Source organism: Olea europaea, chromosome 4, assembly GCF_002742605.1.
Source record: "Olea europaea var. sylvestris chromosome 4, O_europaea_v1, whole genome shotgun sequence".
Taxonomy (NCBI): Eukaryota; Viridiplantae; Streptophyta; class Magnoliopsida; order Lamiales; family Oleaceae; genus Olea; species Olea europaea.
The window spans coordinates 18,486,254-18,504,955 of record NC_036240.1 but is presented as its reverse complement, the minus strand read 5'-3'; the positions used below and the strand labels follow the sequence as shown (position 1 = coordinate 18,504,955).

At 30.8% G+C, this 18,702-nt stretch overlaps 2 protein-coding genes and 1 non-coding gene across 3 annotated transcripts; 2 read left to right on the top strand and 1 right to left on the bottom strand.

The window, feature by feature from the left end:
• Window positions 1-3,868: 3,868 nt before the first annotated feature.
• Window positions 3,869-6,259, top strand: LOC111393890. Its single transcript, XM_023019658.1, has 3 exons — window positions 3,869-4,326; window positions 4,897-5,126; window positions 5,945-6,259. Exons 1-3 carry the CDS (start codon window positions 4,093-4,095, stop codon window positions 5,991-5,993), a joined length of 513 nt encoding a protein of 170 aa, XP_022875426.1. The 5' UTR covers window positions 3,869-4,092; the 3' UTR covers window positions 5,994-6,259.
• Window positions 6,260-6,800: 541 nt separating this feature from the next.
• On the top strand, window positions 6,801-7,851 carry LOC111393888 (deoxyuridine 5'-triphosphate nucleotidohydrolase-like). The gene is made up of 3 exons (XM_023019657.1): window positions 6,801-7,153; window positions 7,232-7,323; window positions 7,421-7,851. Exons 1-3 carry the CDS (start codon window positions 6,816-6,818, stop codon window positions 7,663-7,665), a joined length of 675 nt encoding a protein of 224 aa, XP_022875425.1. The 5' UTR covers window positions 6,801-6,815; the 3' UTR covers window positions 7,666-7,851.
• A 267-nt stretch (window positions 7,852-8,118) lies between these two features.
• Window positions 8,119-8,190, bottom strand: TRNAE-UUC. Its single transcript has one exon. It is a non-coding gene; the product is annotated as a tRNA-Glu (tRNA).
• Between the last annotated feature and the right edge of the window lie 10,512 nt (window positions 8,191-18,702).

The window sequence follows — 18,702 nt, the reverse complement described above, 5'->3', positions numbered from 1 at the left end:
AGGAGATTTATTAACTATTCAAGTTTTCTAAAGCCTTCAAATTCAAGTAAATATATTCTTTAAAAGTATTTCTATTTCTAATAGATATTATGTCGATTATCTTGATTTAACTTGTGTTCCTGTAGGAGCACAACGAGGAATTATATTTGTATTAAATGAATATGGTATTAATGTTCTAGAAGAAACGCAATCCATCTTATATAAACATTAAGGAAATGATATTATCTGTTCTTGAAGAGCATGCCATTGTAATTTTAATATTTTTGAAGAATATTAATATGTTGCTCCAGAGGAAGCAAAAATAATAAATTTTAGTATTCTTGAAGAATACTATATTATGTTCCTAAAGAAGCACACATTTTTATATAATAATATTTTAGAAGAATATGGTAATTAATTTAAATGTATCAATATATTGTTCTATCATTCGAGAATAATCATAACTGGGTATATATCAATATTCATGAAGAGTACTATTTTGATATTATAGAAGAGCCAACACTACGTTATTTAAGAGAATAAAATCTTACTATTGATAATAATTTATTCTCTATTAAATTAAAGAGAAACATGCTAAGTTTTTAAAATGTGTGATACTATTGAAATAAACATTACATTGAACCAGAAGTTCAATTTGATTTTATTGTTTAGCATGACCGTTTAACCATTATTGAATCAATAATGAGATAAAATTAAAAATTCAAATGAATATTCAACGAAAAACTATAAGATTACTCAATTCAATGAATTTCTATGCATTGTTTGTTCTCTTTATCGATAATTGACTATTAATCATCACTAACTAAAATGAATACTGAATTTCTATATTTATAAAAATTAATTAGGCTGATAAATGGGACTCCATTATCCTTTACATTGACCATTTAGATATTATTTATATTTAATAGATTTGATACGTATATTAGATGATTACATGGTGCCGTAACTTGAAGATTGCGAAATTACTGGTCAAATTTTAAATTATGAGTATTATTTTCAAATTATACAATCAAGACGATGTGCTTTGTTAATGCTAATTATCTTAAATCACAACCTTTTAATAGGTGTTAGTTGAGATGTTGATAAACAGTTAACACCATTTCTTGTTATACGCTTCCAATTAATTTTATTGGGAACAAAGAACCTTCAATTTTTGTTTAAAGAAATGCTATTACGCATCGTGCCAACATTATAGTTCACCTTGCTATATTTGCTTATGGTCAGAGCCTGATTTCTTCATCTAATTGTTTGATAGTGCAATATGTGTACAATTGATCCACCGCATTGCACTAGAATGGAAAGTAATTAGCGCCGAGAAGAAATGGATAGTTTAAAACTTTATGTAATATCTCAAGATATAACATGTGATATTTTATAAAGCGGTTACCTTAAAAGATTTAATATGCCTGAAACATATAATTCAAATAATATTTATCATAGGATGTGAATACGCATTGAACTCTTTTCTCATTGACTAAGGTTTTGTTTCACTGAATTTTCTTGAAGACATATTGCGTACGAGATATCAATATTGAAGACATTGACATACAAGACATGAATAACTTGATACACGAATTGAAATTAGGGGTAGTAACTATACTCTTTTTGCTTCGATCAAGGCTTTAACAACGTAGCATTTTATTATTTAAATTATTTGTACTCTATTTTCATCTGTTTCCTTTTTGTGCCCTCGAAGTTTTGCCAAATAATATTTTAGTTAGATAGTTATTGCATAAATAGTCATTCAAGGAGGGGTATTATAAATATAATCATATTTATAAATGATTTTTATACTCATGCAGCCCTCCTCACCATGACTGTTGTATCTCTTGTAGCTCTAACTTTATTCTATAAATCTAAAACTTTAGTTCTCTATAAAATACGCACAAATATATTGACTTATTTCTTTGGTTCTCATTTTTCCTCACTAGTTTATAATAGAATATTAATTTATTTTTTTAGATTGAGTGATTAAAAAACAAGGAAAAATTTTGGATTTACATGTAATATTATTTTATTGGAGAATGTGAGATTGAAATTATGCAAGAGAAAAATGCATTTTCTTAAGAATGGAGTCAAACAATGGCAAAATATTTTGCACATAAATCTAAAAAAAAAAATTCGACTTTTTAACCACATATTTTTCAAAGAATCATTGTTTAAAACATCATTTTTTCCAAAATAACGACCATCTAAACAAAATCTTTTAAAATGAAATATAAAGATAATTATTTCATTAAGAAATAAACAAAACAGAACATCTCAAATGAGTTGGTCTCTTTTCGAATGCAAATTTACAACTAAGAAACAAGCCACGTATCATCAAAGGTTTACGCTAAGTCTCATTTAACTTTTTAATTGTCATTGAACTAACCATTTGACAAATCAAGTGTGGAAAAGGGTCCCTTCTTTGAAATCTTACAACTATAAACTAATTATTTACAACCTTAGGCATCTTTCTCTCTCCAACTATTATATATATGCATACGTGCCATGCGGTTCTAAAAGAAATAAGTGTAAGCCTTCAATTTTATGAGCATAAGTTTAATGAAGTGTTTTATTCATTTACTCTTATTTTAATTATTATAGACCAATAAATAAATAAAATAACAAATCTCTTGAAAATTTATAAGAACTTCATGTATTTTTCAAGTTTTTAATAAAAATATGATTCTCAAAATCATAAATACTACAAACCAATATTGTCTTGTTTGTGGGGGGAGAGAGAGCTATGTTGGTGGGCTGAATTTAGGATAGGGTGATTTTTTGCTGGATTTATTTTATTTTTTAAGTTTTAAAAATGGTTAAGCATTTTTGTTGAGCTGAATTTAAAAGAAAAAAAAATTTGCCAAAAGCCCCCCTTTCTCCAATGCCGATGGGTCTTCTCCATTAAACATAAAGCAGATGGCATGGTTGAACATTTCAAAGCAAGACTTGTTGCCAAAGGATACACACAAACATATGGAATTGACTATATGGAGACATTTGCACCAATAGTCAAGATCAACACAGTCCGCGTCCTTCTTTCCCTTGCTTCAAATCTGGATTGGCCCCTACACCAATTTGATGTAAAAAATGTTTTTCTGCATGGAGAACTATTGGAAGAAGTACATATGGAGTTGCCCCTAGATGTAATATACAAACTAAAGCTTGCAGACTAGTATGTAAACTAAAAAAAGCCTTATATGGCTTGAAGTAGTCCCCTAGAGCATGGTTTGGAAGATTTACAGGGGCTATGAAGGCTTTTGTATACAAACAAAGCAATTCTGATCATACTTTATTTTTGAGACATAATAAAGGGTCTTCAAATTTATATATGATATGAGCTAAAATTACTAACTCTATTTGTCAGGATGTTCGCTTCTACTTTTTTGTAGAGGAGTTATTCGATAAAGTTACATCGAGATAGTGTCATTTTAAAATCTCAACAATTATTCAAACAAATTTAAAAACAACTTTTGGTTTTTCAGAAACCCTGTCAAACATCATTAAATGATCTTTATAAGAAGATTTCAATATTTACAATATTGAACAAAGACTAATGTTAATCAGAAGCATTGCTTACCTAGAAGCAGTGATATGATATTAATCAATTTGTTATTTTAGATCCTACATTTGAGATGCCAAATTAGCTCCGATTTGTTTCTTATTATTTTAAAACTCATTTTCAATAAAATATTTTTACAATAAAATATTTTACACATAAATTTAATTTTTTCCTCGTACATCCTTCAAAATTCATTTTTCCGCCTCCTAACACCTATCAAAATGGCTGCCAGACTGCCACAATTTATGAAGCCTATTTTATTATTTTTGGCATCACCCACTTGCTATGCGTTTAATGGAGGCTACAGAAATTATATCATTCCTTCTAATCAGTAGAGCCCACCGCGTCGGTGCACCGGTGCTATTCAATCTATACATACACAATACATGCCCATATTTCAATCCACTCACTGGAAGTCCAACCTCCCGGAGTATTTGATCAATCCAACAACCCAATTGAATTTCTCCCATTCTTTCTTCAATTCCTCTGTCAACTGAAAGTTTCTTTAATTACTCTTATTATTTTTGTTACTAGACTGAGCAGCAATGAAAGATGAAGAAACCCAAACTACAGCACCAGCTGCTACTAGCCAGAAAGAGGGATTTTGCGGTGGATTGTTTGGCAGAGGCAGATACAAGATTTGGGTTTTGGGTGCAATAGTATTGCTTGCACTTTGGTCTATGTTCACTACCTCTGTTACTCTCAAATGGTCTGCTGTTAATCTTAAACACTCTTCAGATGCCTTGGACTTATCCATACATGGTGATCTTGACGTTCTGGTACATATTTTTTTAGTGTTATGTTACTTTTTGTGTGTTTACAGGTTTCTTTAATCTTGTTTTGGAGCTGTTGATTGATGAACCCTAAATATATGGTTGCCCAAATTGAGAGGAATTCGAAACAAAAAGGTGGAAAATGCAATTTAATTTGGGGTAAAAATCTTGGTGTAAAAGAATTTACAATAAAGAAAACAATAGCAATTCTCCTAAAGAAAACAAAGTGGAGAAATCTCTAAGTGAAGCTCAGTTGTTTGAGAAAATGTGTCAAAGGGATCTTTTTATTAGCAAAACTCCAATCCTTGTTTTAGGAGAACTTAGATCGTAGATTCAAAACCCCAATCCTAATTGTAGATTTATAACAGTTTCTTCTTGTAAACAGAGAAAGTTGGCACAAGTAAGATAAAAATTTAGCTTCTAAAAAGGACTTATTCAATTCACAGCTTAATGTCTATCTGGCTTGGAGTTACCCCAGTGGATGCAGGAATTGGTTATGTATAGTGTATACTGTGTCATGGGTAATTTTCTCTTCATGTTCTGTTAAAATTTGAACTTTGTGATTGTTGATTGTAGGATCTCGATGAAAGGGAAAGGATGGTTAGACACATGTGGGATGTTTACAGTCACAGTACTAGCATTAGGCTGCCAAGTTTTTGGAGGGAAGCTTTTGAGGCAGCTTATCAGGACTTGACCAGTGAGGTTGCCAGCATCCAGGATGCTGCCATTTCGGAGATTGCCAAGATGTCCTTCCTGTCCAGGGATATATATGAATCACCTCCTGTTCAATCAACCAGGAGGTACAGGTACAGCATCCTACCCGTTAAATTTCATCTAAAAGTTTAAGTGGTTTGCGCATCAACACGCCCCCCAAAGTTTAGGGCAGGATTCATTTTGACATTAAACGTTTGACGCGTGAACAATATTCGTAGATTGGAAGGACTCTAGACTGGGACATGATATTGTTATTTGTTATGAAACCATGTTAAACGACCTCATTTAATAAATTGATCGGTTAAGAGTGAAATTGTCTTCAATATGTTCCGGAAATGGAAACACAGTCGATGTTTAGAAGGAAAATTTCCAAATAGTCAAATACTGTTGATGTTATGCATGTTGGAAGTATGGAGCATAGGGAAAAATCACATTCAGATTTGAATGGTTTCCCACAATTCGAATTCTCTGTTTGAATTTCATACTAACAAATGCTATCTGCAGTCCCATATTCTATGCGCTTCATTTCGTAAATGAAATTTTAAGAACAAAAATTATCGAAATTTTAACAGTGCATTTTTTTTCTTTCCCTAAATGCTGGCATGTTTGATCATCTTTGTTCGGCTGGATCTGTTTGTGTGCGTATATCTGTCTTCATTTTTAAAAACAATGGTTGCAAGTTTGTGTAGTCAAAGGTCTACGCATAATTTTTTATGGATTACAAAAGAGCAAGGAGATGGATTTAAAAGTTACAGTATTATTATCTGTTTCTGGACAATTCTTGAATGGTTAATCGTAGTTGTAATTTTGTACTTGTCACTCTTCGCGTCTGGCATTTGGATTTACACCATCGACTTGACTTTGTATATTAAATTTCTTGTAAAAAGTATATGCATTTTCTATTGTACAGTACATCAAAGGATGAAGTTGCACCACGAAGATTGTTGAGGAAGACATGAAGGCAGTAATAAACACTGTGGATGTGGAGTTAAGAGGCACGATGGTCTATTGTAGTATCGGATTTTAATATGTTACATATTTTGTATGCATGGCTCAAGTTTAATCGTCCTATGTTCAATAATATATGAAATGTGAAGTATAAAAAGTTATTTGCATTATCATTGCGAAGTAATGATGTGCATTCAACGTTGAAGAAGTATAATGGGTGTGTTATGCAATTTCAAGAACAATTGTATATGCTTAGACCATGAAGTTTTTTTTTTTTTGGGATACTTTTTTTCTGTTCAGCTAACTTATACTTTTCAAAAGCTTCCGAAATTTTATAAGTTGATAAATTATTATAATTCTATTTAAGCTTTAAGTGCAATCGAAACTCCACAATGTTTTGTTATCATATAAGCATCTATTCTTATACTTTCATACTTCATTTGCTAGTTTTTCTTTCTTAATAGAGTTTAGATATGTTGTCCAATTTGGCTGCTCGAGCTTGGGATGTAGAATTTTTCCACTTTAGATCTTGTATAAAGTATTTAACTTTCCAATAGTGTACAAGTCGAAGAGGATAGAAGTAGGACGTCACAAATTCAAATCTACTTATATCATGTTATATGTACATCATTTTATACATTGTACGGTATTGGATAGTTTGAACTAATAAATAGTTTTTCTCCGATCAAATCGTACCAATTTGGATGATGTCGAAAGTGATGTACAAAATGGCTTAACTCACTTATACGGTTATACCTTGTGAGTGTCCTTCAAACTTGCAAATTATCCCAATTAATAGATTGACTAAATTAGCGTTTAACACGCCTATAAAAATGGCGGGAATTCTTGGCGCCATTTCCCTGCAAAGTTTATTCTATTTAATCCTCACCATATGGCACCTTCAATCCATGAAAATTGAAATCCTTTTGCGTTGCAAATCAACTACAAGCCAATCTCGAAAAATATTTTCTCTTGCCTTTAGAATGGCTCAAGCTGTGGAAACCCAAAATGGAAACCCTGAAATCAAAGAACCCACACCAAAAATTCAAAAGCTTCACAACAATGGCGTTTCTCATGAAATTGTTTCATTTTTAAGAGTAAAAAAACTCTCCGACAAGGCTTCTTTGCCTTCAAGAGCGTCCCCCCTCTCTGCAGGCTACGATCTTTCCAGGTATTTTTGCTTTTCTTTAGATCATTTTTGAATTATAAGAATCGAAAGAATTATGCTCTTTTTGTTTTATACCTACAGTGCCACGGAGACAAAGGTTCCGGCGAGAGGCAAAGCCCTGATACCTGCTGATCTTAGCATTGCCATACCTGAAGGAACTTATGCTCGAATTGGTAACTTTTTCCCATAATATTCTCTTTTTTCGGCATCTGAGTTTTATTTTTTGTTCAATTCGTTTCATGGGTTGTTTTCGGAATTTCATTTTTGAAGCCCCGCGATCTGGTTTGGCATGGAAGCACTCGATTGACGTGGGGGCAGGGGTAATTGATGCAGACTACAGAGGTCCAGTTGGGGTGATACTGTTCAACCATTCTGATGTCGATTTTGAAGTGAAAACTGGTGATAGAATTGCCCAACTGATTATACAAAAAATTGAAACTCCTGAAGTAACTGAAGTTGATGATCTTGATTCAACTGTGAGAGGCTCTGGTGGTTTTGGATCCACTGGCGTTTAATCTACGTAATTTGATTTGCAGATTTCGAAAATATATCGATTATGCTAGAATCTAGCTACTGATTGAAGAAGTGGTAGCATTTTGGAGAAGGGCTTGTGCTGATGGTTATTTGCTCCAGTCATTTTGTCGAACACTTTCTTGACAATGCTTATTGCTGCTAATAAAGAACACGTGCTTATTGCTAAAGTTTTCGTTAACTAAAAATTGGTTAAATTTTATTTCTGAAGACTTTTTATCTATTTATTCATAACGGATTTCATGAGATATAACAAATTTTATTACTTTTAGCATCACCAAATCTGTAAGAATTTGATAGTGAACTGAAATCTAACCATTACAGAATGAGCAGTGTCGATTTCGATTTTTAAATAGCAGTCGAGACTGCAGGATTTATTTTAAAAACACATAATTCACCAAAGCATTTGCAGTATTTATGACAGAAAATAAAAAGGATTCCATTGCCGGGAATCGAACCCGGGTCTCCTGGGTGAAAGCCAGATATCCTAACCGCTGGACGACAATGGATTGCTGTTTTTAACTCTTAGATTATCCTATAAATTAATAAAACTTGGAAGGAATGAATCCGGAAGCTTCTACATAAATGATTTTTGGTTATCAAGTTTGAATTTAAATAATTGCATTGGTTCTGCAATTAAACTTTTTGTGAAATAAGAAGAGGAAATATAGCCATTAAATTTAATTGCATTACATTTCATTTTTCTCTTTCCTATTTTCAATCACACAATATTCCATAAAATAATATTACACGTAAATCGAAAACTTTTCCTTCTTTTTCAACCACTCATTTTTCTAAAAAATACTATTCCTCCCATTTTCATTTTCAGGTAATGGGGGTCAAACGGGGTCATATCTGCTATTACAGATTTAAATATACGCCAAACCCTTGTATATTCGATATCTCTAAAGAAAATAAATGACAATTTAATAGAAAAAAAATCTTTTATTGATTAAGACTATTATTAGTTTCTCAACCCTCGAATCATTTTGCACAAAGCATCGCCCTCACAAAATTTTTGGTTTGAAGATTTTAAAAGTAATAATAGACTACTAGATGAACTATTCGCTTTGTCACGCAGTTTACTCAAATACAAAACCCAATTCTAAATCTATATACTTTTAAGTTTTAGTTTCTTAAAATACAAGTTAATAGAAAATTTTGTAATGGAAAACTTAAATCAAATCAGAAGTCATTCAATTTCAGATTAATAAAGACCTCATTCATTTCACACACAAAAAAAATAAAATAAAAAATGTATTAAGTACTTGTTTGAAAAACTTGAAAAATTGAGGTTAAAGTTAACAATTTATTTAAGTTACGTATTTTTATCAAAATTTCTAACTACATTTTGCCAAACATAGTAATAAGTTTCAAGCCCAACGATTTCTAAAGCTCAATGACATGACATATTTTTAATCATATGACAATCCATTGCATGCACTTTATTTCAACTCTCTACCTCTCTGAATGACCTTGCCTTCCTCAGTTCCTCCCCCTCCATCACTGCCTAACCATCTTCTCAACCTCCTCTCTTTCGATCATGGCTCCACCATCGCCATCATTGCCATTCTGACCTCTGATAAGTGTAGTTTCTACACTTATTTGAGATCTTAAATGATGATATTTTGTTATTCTTTGAACGGATTAGTACCTGATTTGTTATTTATTGATTTTATTAGGAAAAGTTCATGTTTTAAAGAAAAATTGGAAAAAAGAACGGAATGGCTAAATGAAGCAAATCCAAAGTATGAGGACCAAAGTATAAATATTTAATGGTTGATCTGGACCACAAAAGTTATTTTGAAGATTGATAGGAGTCAATTGAATGCAAATTAGAGTAAAAAAGGAAAGGGATATGATTAGAATATTACCATAAATCGACTTCCAATCATATAGGATATTTTCGAGATTTTTGGTCAACTTGAGACCCATTTTTCGGATGGAGAACGTTTGAATTGGAAAATTTGTATTTTTATAAGAATTGTATATCTTTTAATTAGCTTTCCAATGCACTTTGAATCACCTGAATCAGACACCAAAATAGAAAGTTATGATCAAAATACTGAAAGCTGTGCAGAGACAAAATTATGCGCACGCGAAGGCAACTTTCCTCATTTGATTCAAACTCTTTTGGAAGGCAATTTGGACTTGAATTTTGACCTAATTTCATCATATAAATACAAGATATGGGCAGCAATGAAGGGGTCTCTCTCTTGCCTCTTCATACACAATAGTTTCATTAAATCTATCAAGAACAATGGGTCAATTGCTATATTTTGAGAGAGAAGATCAAGTCATAGCAAAGAATTGAAGTTCAATTACATCAAGTTTTGAAGAATTCAACTTTGGACGTGAAGATCAACATCTTTTGTATTCTTTCATGACTCGGGTGATATTTTTCTATTATTCTTCTTGTAATTTATATATTAATATGTTAGCCTAGTTTTTCATTGTATTGGATGAGATGAACCCTATTAGTTATTTATTTTAATTCAAGACAAGTATTTATTTTAATTCGAGTGTTACTTGATTAATTTTGCATTCCCATTGCACTATTGAATTGTTTGGCAATCAATTGAATAGTTAGTTGCTTGTTGTAGTGTAGGAATACTCACAACGAGTCTAGAACGCGGCAAAATTAACATGTATAGTTAGGATTAAGATAATAACTATCATACATGCAATCATATGGATAACTTAAATTAAATGCATGATTTTCATATGAATTTGGATTAGGAATATGATTGGTCGTGTTAATCATAGGTTGGTGTATCTTGGAAAAGAACATTCAACATATTAGTGTTATCGATTGTCAAGAACTCGTGAAAGAAATTAGATTATGAATCAAGAATTGAAATAAATAGCAATAGGCAAAGTCAAAATCCAATACAATCCTCCATAATTTGATAAAATCACAATTTTTATTGTTTTCTTAGATTAGTTTAGTTTAAATCAAATCAAAATATTTATTTTGTTTTTATAACTAGAATTCCATACGAAACTAGTAAACTTGAATTAAATTTATTATCTGTGGGACGATAACTCTTAACTCACTTATTATTACTTGTCAACGATCATGTATGCTTGCGGGTATCACACAAACAACCTCCTTCTTGCTATGTGTAAAGTGGCCATGCAATCACTGAATTCCGTTTGCAGTGTGACAAGAGTGATTTGGTGATAATGTGGCTGTGAATCGCTACTTGTGGAGCCCACGATGATATCACTAGGCCAAGCTCTTGAGTTTTTTTAACAAACACCTCAAACAAATAAGCTAACAGGTCATTCTCATTACTTCCGTAGGGCCGACCTTGGCCCAAGGCAAACTAGGCCATTGTCTTGAGTTTCCGATTTCAAGGGGCCTCAAAGAAAAAATGAGGTCCGAGAATTTATAATTGTTTTGGATGTCCCTCCAATGCATTTTTACACCACAACATATCACATCTTTTTGTCAAATAAAATCTCACTAATGTTTACGAAGATTTGATTTTCCGAACTATAAAAATATACTGAAATTGCCCTCAAAGGAAAAACAAGTTTGAGAGAATCAATCTCTACTCGTGGCAGGGTCCATGTCTTCAAATTGTTACGGAAGTTATTCATGTCAACTAGGAAAGAACCAATATAATTTCTCATAGTGGAATTATAATATTTCTGACTTCAATTAGCCTCCGTTTGTATACAACTTGTTAATTTGCTTATAACTTCAATCAAAATTACATATTAATTTCAATCATATATTTATAATTACTACTTATTATTATTATTATTATTATTATTATTATTATTATTATTATTATTATTATTATTATTATTATTGTGTTTCTATTTAAAAATTATTTATAATTTGCCAAATGGGTGCTTAGTGTTTAAATCTTCTATAGTATTATAGGTATTTCACAAGATTCTCGTATCAAACAAATTTGTTCAGTCTATAGAGAATTGTGGAAATAATTGATGAGAAAGACAATATTATAGCTGTACTAGTTCATGCTTGGATATGATTGACACAAAATGTAAAAATTTCATTTCAAGCTATAGATAGATAGAAACTCACCTTCCATCCTAGCATAGACTCTGAAATAAATAGACTAGCACGTTTGTTACTATTGAACCTTAAAAATGCGCCAAGTGTCAATCTTATCTGACGTCCACGTAAGCAGATTCCAACGATCTTTAAACCAGAAGCTTTGTTGGAAAAGTACAAACATGTGTAACACTCCGAGTGTGTACTACGGTAATTTGAGCACCGGCAATAACATCGAAAATGAAAACATTGAAACCACGTGGTTTGTTTATGCAAGTAGTTTGTTTTCGTATATTTTTATATTCAGTAATTTATGCATGAATTGTCAATGAACTTTCGGGTTCTTTAATAAAAGATGAAATCTTTCAAAAACTTAAGAGAACTTAAAATGGGTGTATCGTTTGGTCACCGATATACTCCATAAGAGATGAGTGTTATGAAATGTTTATTTATTGTTATATAATTGTGTATGAAAATTGCACGTATCTTATTGGATATTTTTAAATATTCACTCTTCTATAATTTTTACAAGTTAGTGCGGGTTGATTGAAACAGTGACGAGATGGTGACGTGGACTGTCAATAGGATTCGAAAATGAAAAGCACTAAGTTTTTCTTTCTTTAAATTCATTAGTTAGATAGATACGTTCAAAGTCATGTTATTTAATTAGTTAGCTCAATATTTTTTTTTAAGAAACAATTTATATGTTTAGTTTTAAGTTTGTGAATATTTGAATTATTTTATTCTTAAAGAAAATTTATTTTTATCTTTTTGCCTTTAATACAAAGAAAAATAATTATTTGGTAATACTTCAAAATTTATGAAAACTTGGGGTGTTACAGTTTGATATCAGAGCACAAGTCTGCCTTCTTGTAGACAACCTTTTTTTTTTTTTTTTTTTTAAAGTTAATATTTCAAACCATCCCATATTTAGGAAAACTCTATTTAGGAAATTTCTAATAAAAAAAAATTATTTTCATAAACATTAAAGAATTAATGGCAATATAAAATTTTTAAAGTCTTAAATATGTAATGATATGAAAAGCTCTTGGCACGCGACGCTCACTATTCGACCATTCTTCAATTGATCTAAGGTATGAAATGAAATGTTATTCTTTTAGCACGATTACGAGGCTTCTTGCTTCATGTTATGAAATATTATAAGCATGTCAATGTCAAGTATTGAGAACTTTTCAATTAATAGAGGTAATTTTGAGGACGAAATTCTTTTAAGGAAGGAGAGATTGTAATGCCCCAAAAATTTTATAAAATAAATTTTATTTATTTTGTATGCTACATTTATTTTTGAAATAGAGAGATTACAGTGAAATATGTTTTAAATTCTTATATTTTATTTGGCAAGTAATTAGATTTTGATAGAGCAAGAATTAACATATTAATATTGGACTCTTTTTGTAGCTCTTAATTAATTAGGAAAAGTTATTTTGAATTAGACTACATCAAGTTGAGTCCGATTAAAAGAATAAAAAGTTAATAGAGTAGATGGATGCTTGCAATATTAAGCCCTCGTTGGATCCTCATTCTTTGATCACAAAAATAAAAAATATGATTGTTATCCATCACATCAAGCCATCATATTTGATTTTTTTTATCTCTTGTGTAGATTTAGTAACGGCTATATTTTTCATTCTCATTCTTACAAAAATGAATAACAAACGGGGGCCTCATTAAGTAAATTTTTTCCTCTTTTACATGAAATCAATAGTACAGTACAATTCAAATCATTTTTTGAAACCAAGTAAAAATTGCCCAGTGTCCTATTTTTAATGGGGTGATTGCACTAGGGAAACCAATAATATAGTATATTATTAACTCTACCATTTGAAACCAATTCTTATCCAAATTTCTTATATTACATAGTTTTTCAATTCTACCTACATACAAACTCAATTGAGAATTTTAATTATAAATACTGTAAGAATTCTCATTATTTCATTACAGAAAATAAAGAGAGCCACAATAGAGAGAGGAGATAAAAAAGTATAAAGAAAAAAGAGGATAATTTTTACGTGCAAAATTTTATTCTTTCCAACATTTTAAAAGTAAAGTAAGATACTTTTGTACAAATGATTTGTTTCTGTGTACTTTTATGTTTAGTAATTCATGCATAAGTTGCCAATGAACCTTCAGGTTTTTTAATAAGAGATATGAAATCTTTTGAGAATTTAAGAGGGCCTAAAATGGACTTGTTGTTTAATCACAGAGATACTACATTAGAGAAGGATAATATGAAGTGTTTATTTATTATTATATAATTGTGCATGGAAACTATACGCATCTTACTGGGTATTTTTAAATACTCATTCATATGATTTTTACAGGCTAGTATGTGTCAATTGGAACTGTAGGGGGATGGTGACGTGGATTGCCAATAGGATTCAAAAACGAAAAGCACTAAATTTTTGTCTCTAAATTTATTATTTAGTTAGATACGTTTAAAGTCATGTCATTTAATTAGTTAGTTCAATATGTTTTTTCAAGGTACCATTTATATATGTGGTTTAAGTTTATGGATATTTCAGTTATTTTATTCTTAAAGAAAATTTATTTTTATTGTTCCGCCTTTAATACAAAGAAAAGTAAATATTTAGTAACACTTCAAGATGTATGAAATTTGGGGTGTTACATTCTTTATTTGGACGGTTAGTAAACCGACTTAATTTATTAATTACAATTGCTATGTCAAGTCTTGTATATTGCACAACATACATCGGACTCTCAATAGCACTTGTATACTCAAGTTGTGCTATTGCTCTTCCATTATTCTTTATAAGTGTCAATCTTAGATTAAATGGAGTATTAGCCTTTTTAACTTTTAAATGTTTGAACTTATTCATCACATTCTCAACATAATGTGATTGACTTAACATTTAACCCCCAATAGTCTTGGTGACTTTGAGACCTAGTATGGTATCCATTTGATCAAAATCTTTCATTTTAGATGTGGAATATAGAAATCTCTTTGGTTATTTTATACCTTGCATTTGATTACTCATAATCAACATGCTCCACGTTTGAACAAATGAGCATAATATGACTATCAGAGACTTTTGAATATAAACTTTATTAATACCATTATGTTTAAATCTACAAAAGGCATTATCGCGAAGTCAAACTTTTCATGCCATTTCTTGGTGCTTGTTTTAATCCATAAAAGGATTTTATTACCTTGCATATTTTATCATCATATCCAGGTAGAACAAATCGTTTCGACTGTTTCATAGAGATCTCCATTTAAGAACACCATTTTAACATCCCTTTGATGTATACGCAAATCATAGATTGAAATTACAACGAATATAATCCTAATTGATGTTAATTGTGCAACTAATACATAAGTGTCAAAGTAATATATTCCTTCTTTTTGTTGAAATCCTTTAGCCATTGAGCTAACTTTAAAAGTATTAGGTGTACCAGCCTATAGTTTTTGATCCAGGGACAAATTGACAAATTTACAAGTATTGTTTGACATTATTGAATCAATTTCATCGTTTATAGCATCCTTCCAAAAAGTGTTATTTCTAAATGACATTGCTTCTTGATAAGTTTTAGGATCGATTTTTACTTGAAAAACATACGGAGCAGTTCTTGTGATACTTTTCTCATTTCCCTCAACTAAATAGAAAAAAATAAGGTGAGAGTCCAATTCATCCCATCCTAGCACTTTTTCCTTTTGAAGCCCTTTTTCTTCTCTGAAGTTCACTCGTTTCGATATCCTCGGAATGTGTTTCTACTTATGATCTTGAAAAGTTAGAAATCTCTACTTGAGATTCCCTTATAGAATTATTATCTAAAGATAACATATTCTCAAAAAACTCTACTTTACGGGATTCAATAATAGCATTGGTTTCCAAGTTTAATAATCGATGTACCTTGCTATTTTGGGTATATCCTACAAAAGTACATTTGATCTCTTTAGGACTCAACTTAGTCCTTTTAGGATATGTGTTCTTACTATAAGCAAGTCAATCCAACACTTTGAAATAATCAATGTTTGATTTTCTCCCTTTTTACAATTCATATGGAGAAACCTTAAATCTTTTAGAAAGAATCCTATTAACTATGTAACATGCACTCAATAAAATTTCACCCCATAAGTTAGATGATAACTTAATATTTAATAACATAGTATTTATCATTTTAACCAGTGTCCTATTCTTTCTCTCAATCAAACCATTTTGTTCGAGTGTTCTAAGTGTATTAAATTGATGTATTATACCATGTTTGTTCACAAAAAGATTAAATTCACTAGAGATATTCACCTTCCCATCGCTTCTGAGAATTTTAATATGTCTATTTAATTGATTTGCTACTTCAGCTTCATATATCTTAAACATGTTAAAGCTTCATCCTTATGTTTCATCAAGTAGATATAGCAAAATCTATAACGATCACTATGAATGTTATGAAGTGTCTATTACCTCATCTAGTAAACATTTCATTTAATTCACATTTATCAGAATGAATTAAGTCTAGCGAATTATGCCTTTGTTTGAGCCACATTATTTTGCTTAGAATGAATTTTTAAATAGTGTATTGGTAAGAAATGTGTTATTAAAAAATAAAGAAAGTTTTGGATTTGCGTTTAATATTATTTTATTGAAGAATGTATGCTTGAAATGATGTCAAATCACTGTTTAAGAATATAACATTTTTTTTGAAAAAAATGTGGCTCAAACATGCCCTAAATTTTCTTTCAATACTATGAAAATATTTCTTAATCATTTTAAACATAACACATAATTCACATTTATTATATTCTAGATTTTCACATGAAATCATTCCCATTTCAATCATTCTTTTTAAAGTAGAACCAACGTGTTCTAGTCTATCATGTCATAAAGAAATAGATTCAACAATATAATTTAAATTTGTAGTTTTATTGATATTATTATCAATAATACAAAATTTGACTATTCCACCATTAGAATAGCCTTTTCTAACAAATACACGATTCCGGAAAAGTATAAGTTTGCCCAATTCATATGTGGACTTTATTCTCGGTTTTCCCAACAAATCAATACTTACAAGATTTTTATTCATATCTGGTACATGTGATACATTTATTAATGTGATCTTTTTGTCCGATGTAAACTATAAGTCTATACTTTCTTTGCCAACTACTTTTGATTGAACTTCATTTCCCATTTAAATGTGTTCGTCATTCAGTTCTTAATAGATTTTGAAAATGGATCTCTCATGGTATATATGTACGGTGGCACAAGTATCTACCATCATTCTTAAACATTTCCTTTGACTGAATTTATAATGCTTACGGTAGCAATGATGTGGTCAATAGAGTTTACTTTGCTTTTTAGCAGTGGTTGTTTGCGATATCTGCAATTCTGAGCATAATGTCCGAGTTTGCCACACATATAACAACAAATTTTCGATTTCTTCTTGTTTTTGTTATCTTTGTTGGGATTTGTAGATTTTCTCTTCTTGGAATCTTTATTGTATTTGTTTGGTTGATCCATTGCATGGGCTTTGGAAGTGCTCTCATAAGAATGTTTATTTCTATCTCGTGCCTTTGACTCTTCCTCGAAGATGTTTTTGAATTTCTTCCAAAGATTAATCTTGGGAATTGTGAAGGATTTTCTTCCTATAACCTTTCCATGAAGATGACAATTTTTCAATGATTGCATAAACTTGGAAAGTTACGGAAAGATCTATCTTTACAACCTTCATTTTATTGATAATAATTTGCAATTCAGGGACTTGTCATAACCAAGGCAAGTTATCCAAAAACTTGAAATCAAAATACTTATAAGAAACTTTTTGGTACCATCCTCCTCGGCCTTGTATATAGTTTCCAACAATTCCCATATTTCATTTGTCGAGGTACTATTTGTGTAGAGATCATAGAGCGATCAGAGAGAGTATTCAGAATGTGTCCTCTATATATCACATCATCTTCTTTCCTTTTTGCCCTTCTTTCATTGGTGTCATTTGTGGCTAGCTCTGGTCATGGCACCAAGTCTGGGTCCAAGATATAAAAGATCTTAAAAGTCGTAAGAAGAAACGTCAACTTGTTCTTCCATTTTTGTAAAGTTTGATCCGTCAAATTTGTCAAGCCTTAAAGGTCTTGATTCATATCATTATCGTAGCCATGGTTGTCGCATTCTTGATTCATATCATTATCGTAGCCATGGTTGTCTCATTGTCTATGTTGAAAATGTCGTTTGAGATTGTTGAACAAAATTGATGAAGAATGAAAATAAAACGAGCAACAGGAAATCGCAAAAATGGAAGGTTTGAACACTATTATGAATCGTTGTCCTCAAACGATATTTGTCGCCATCGAGGTAAGTACTTGAAGGATTCAATGACAATTAGTTTGCAGAATTAAACAAACTTAAACCAAGTATAAATCAAGCAATTAAAATTTGGAAAAAGGAACCAATGAACAAAATTGTAAAAAATTGGTTTGATCTTTGATTTTGGATGTTAATAAATGAATTTCATGTTTGTGATATATTTTTCAACATGAAAACCACTCATATATATAGAATTATAATGACCATGTACGAAAAGGTAAAAAAAAAAAAAAAAAAGAAAAAAAAAGCCAAAAGAGTGTCTTGTTTTGTTTTACTTTTTTTTTTCCATGATTAATCGCTTCCAAAATTATTCCTTATTGTCATTTGAACAACATTTCAACTAATCAGAAGTTTTGCTTAGATGCGAACCACCTAAAAAAATATTTCATCATTCTCGAATCATCGAAGCGATTCCAACAAGGCATATCGGGGCTCACAGAACCTTTATATTAATGAGTGGTAACGTGTGATTCTAGTTGACTTTGGATCAGGGCTGGACCTAGCGAAAGATTGGGGTAAGGAAATCGTAGGATGAGCGTTACGAGTTGTTCCCTTGATTGTGGGATTTATATTAAAACACTTGATATTTCAATTTTAGAAAAATTAAAGGCAGCGTGCTGCCCTTTTTTTTTTTTTTTTTTTTTTTTTTTTTT

What these genes read in the sequence shown, in the direction of transcription:
- LOC111393890 (XM_023019658.1), top strand. Translation starts at nt 4,093, where the DNA reads ATGAAAGATGAAGAAACCCAAACTACAGCACCAGCTGCTACTAGCCAG. An exon ending in ATGGTGATCTTGACGTTCTG is followed by an intron (nt 4,327 to 4,896) that starts GTACATATTTTT and finishes TGTTGATTGTAG; the next exon opens with GATCTCGATGAAAGGGAAAG. An exon ending in CAATCAACCAGGAGGTACAG is followed by an intron (nt 5,127 to 5,944) that starts GTACAGCATCCT and finishes TCTATTGTACAG; the next exon opens with TACATCAAAGGATGAAGTTG.
- LOC111393888 (XM_023019657.1), top strand. Translation starts at nt 6,816, where the DNA reads ATGGCGGGAATTCTTGGCGCCATTTCCCTGCAAAGTTTATTCTATTTA. An exon ending in GCAGGCTACGATCTTTCCAG is followed by an intron (nt 7,154 to 7,231) that starts GTATTTTTGCTT and finishes TTATACCTACAG; the next exon opens with TGCCACGGAGACAAAGGTTC. An exon ending in AGGAACTTATGCTCGAATTG is followed by an intron (nt 7,324 to 7,420) that starts GTAACTTTTTCC and finishes TCATTTTTGAAG; the next exon opens with CCCCGCGATCTGGTTTGGCA.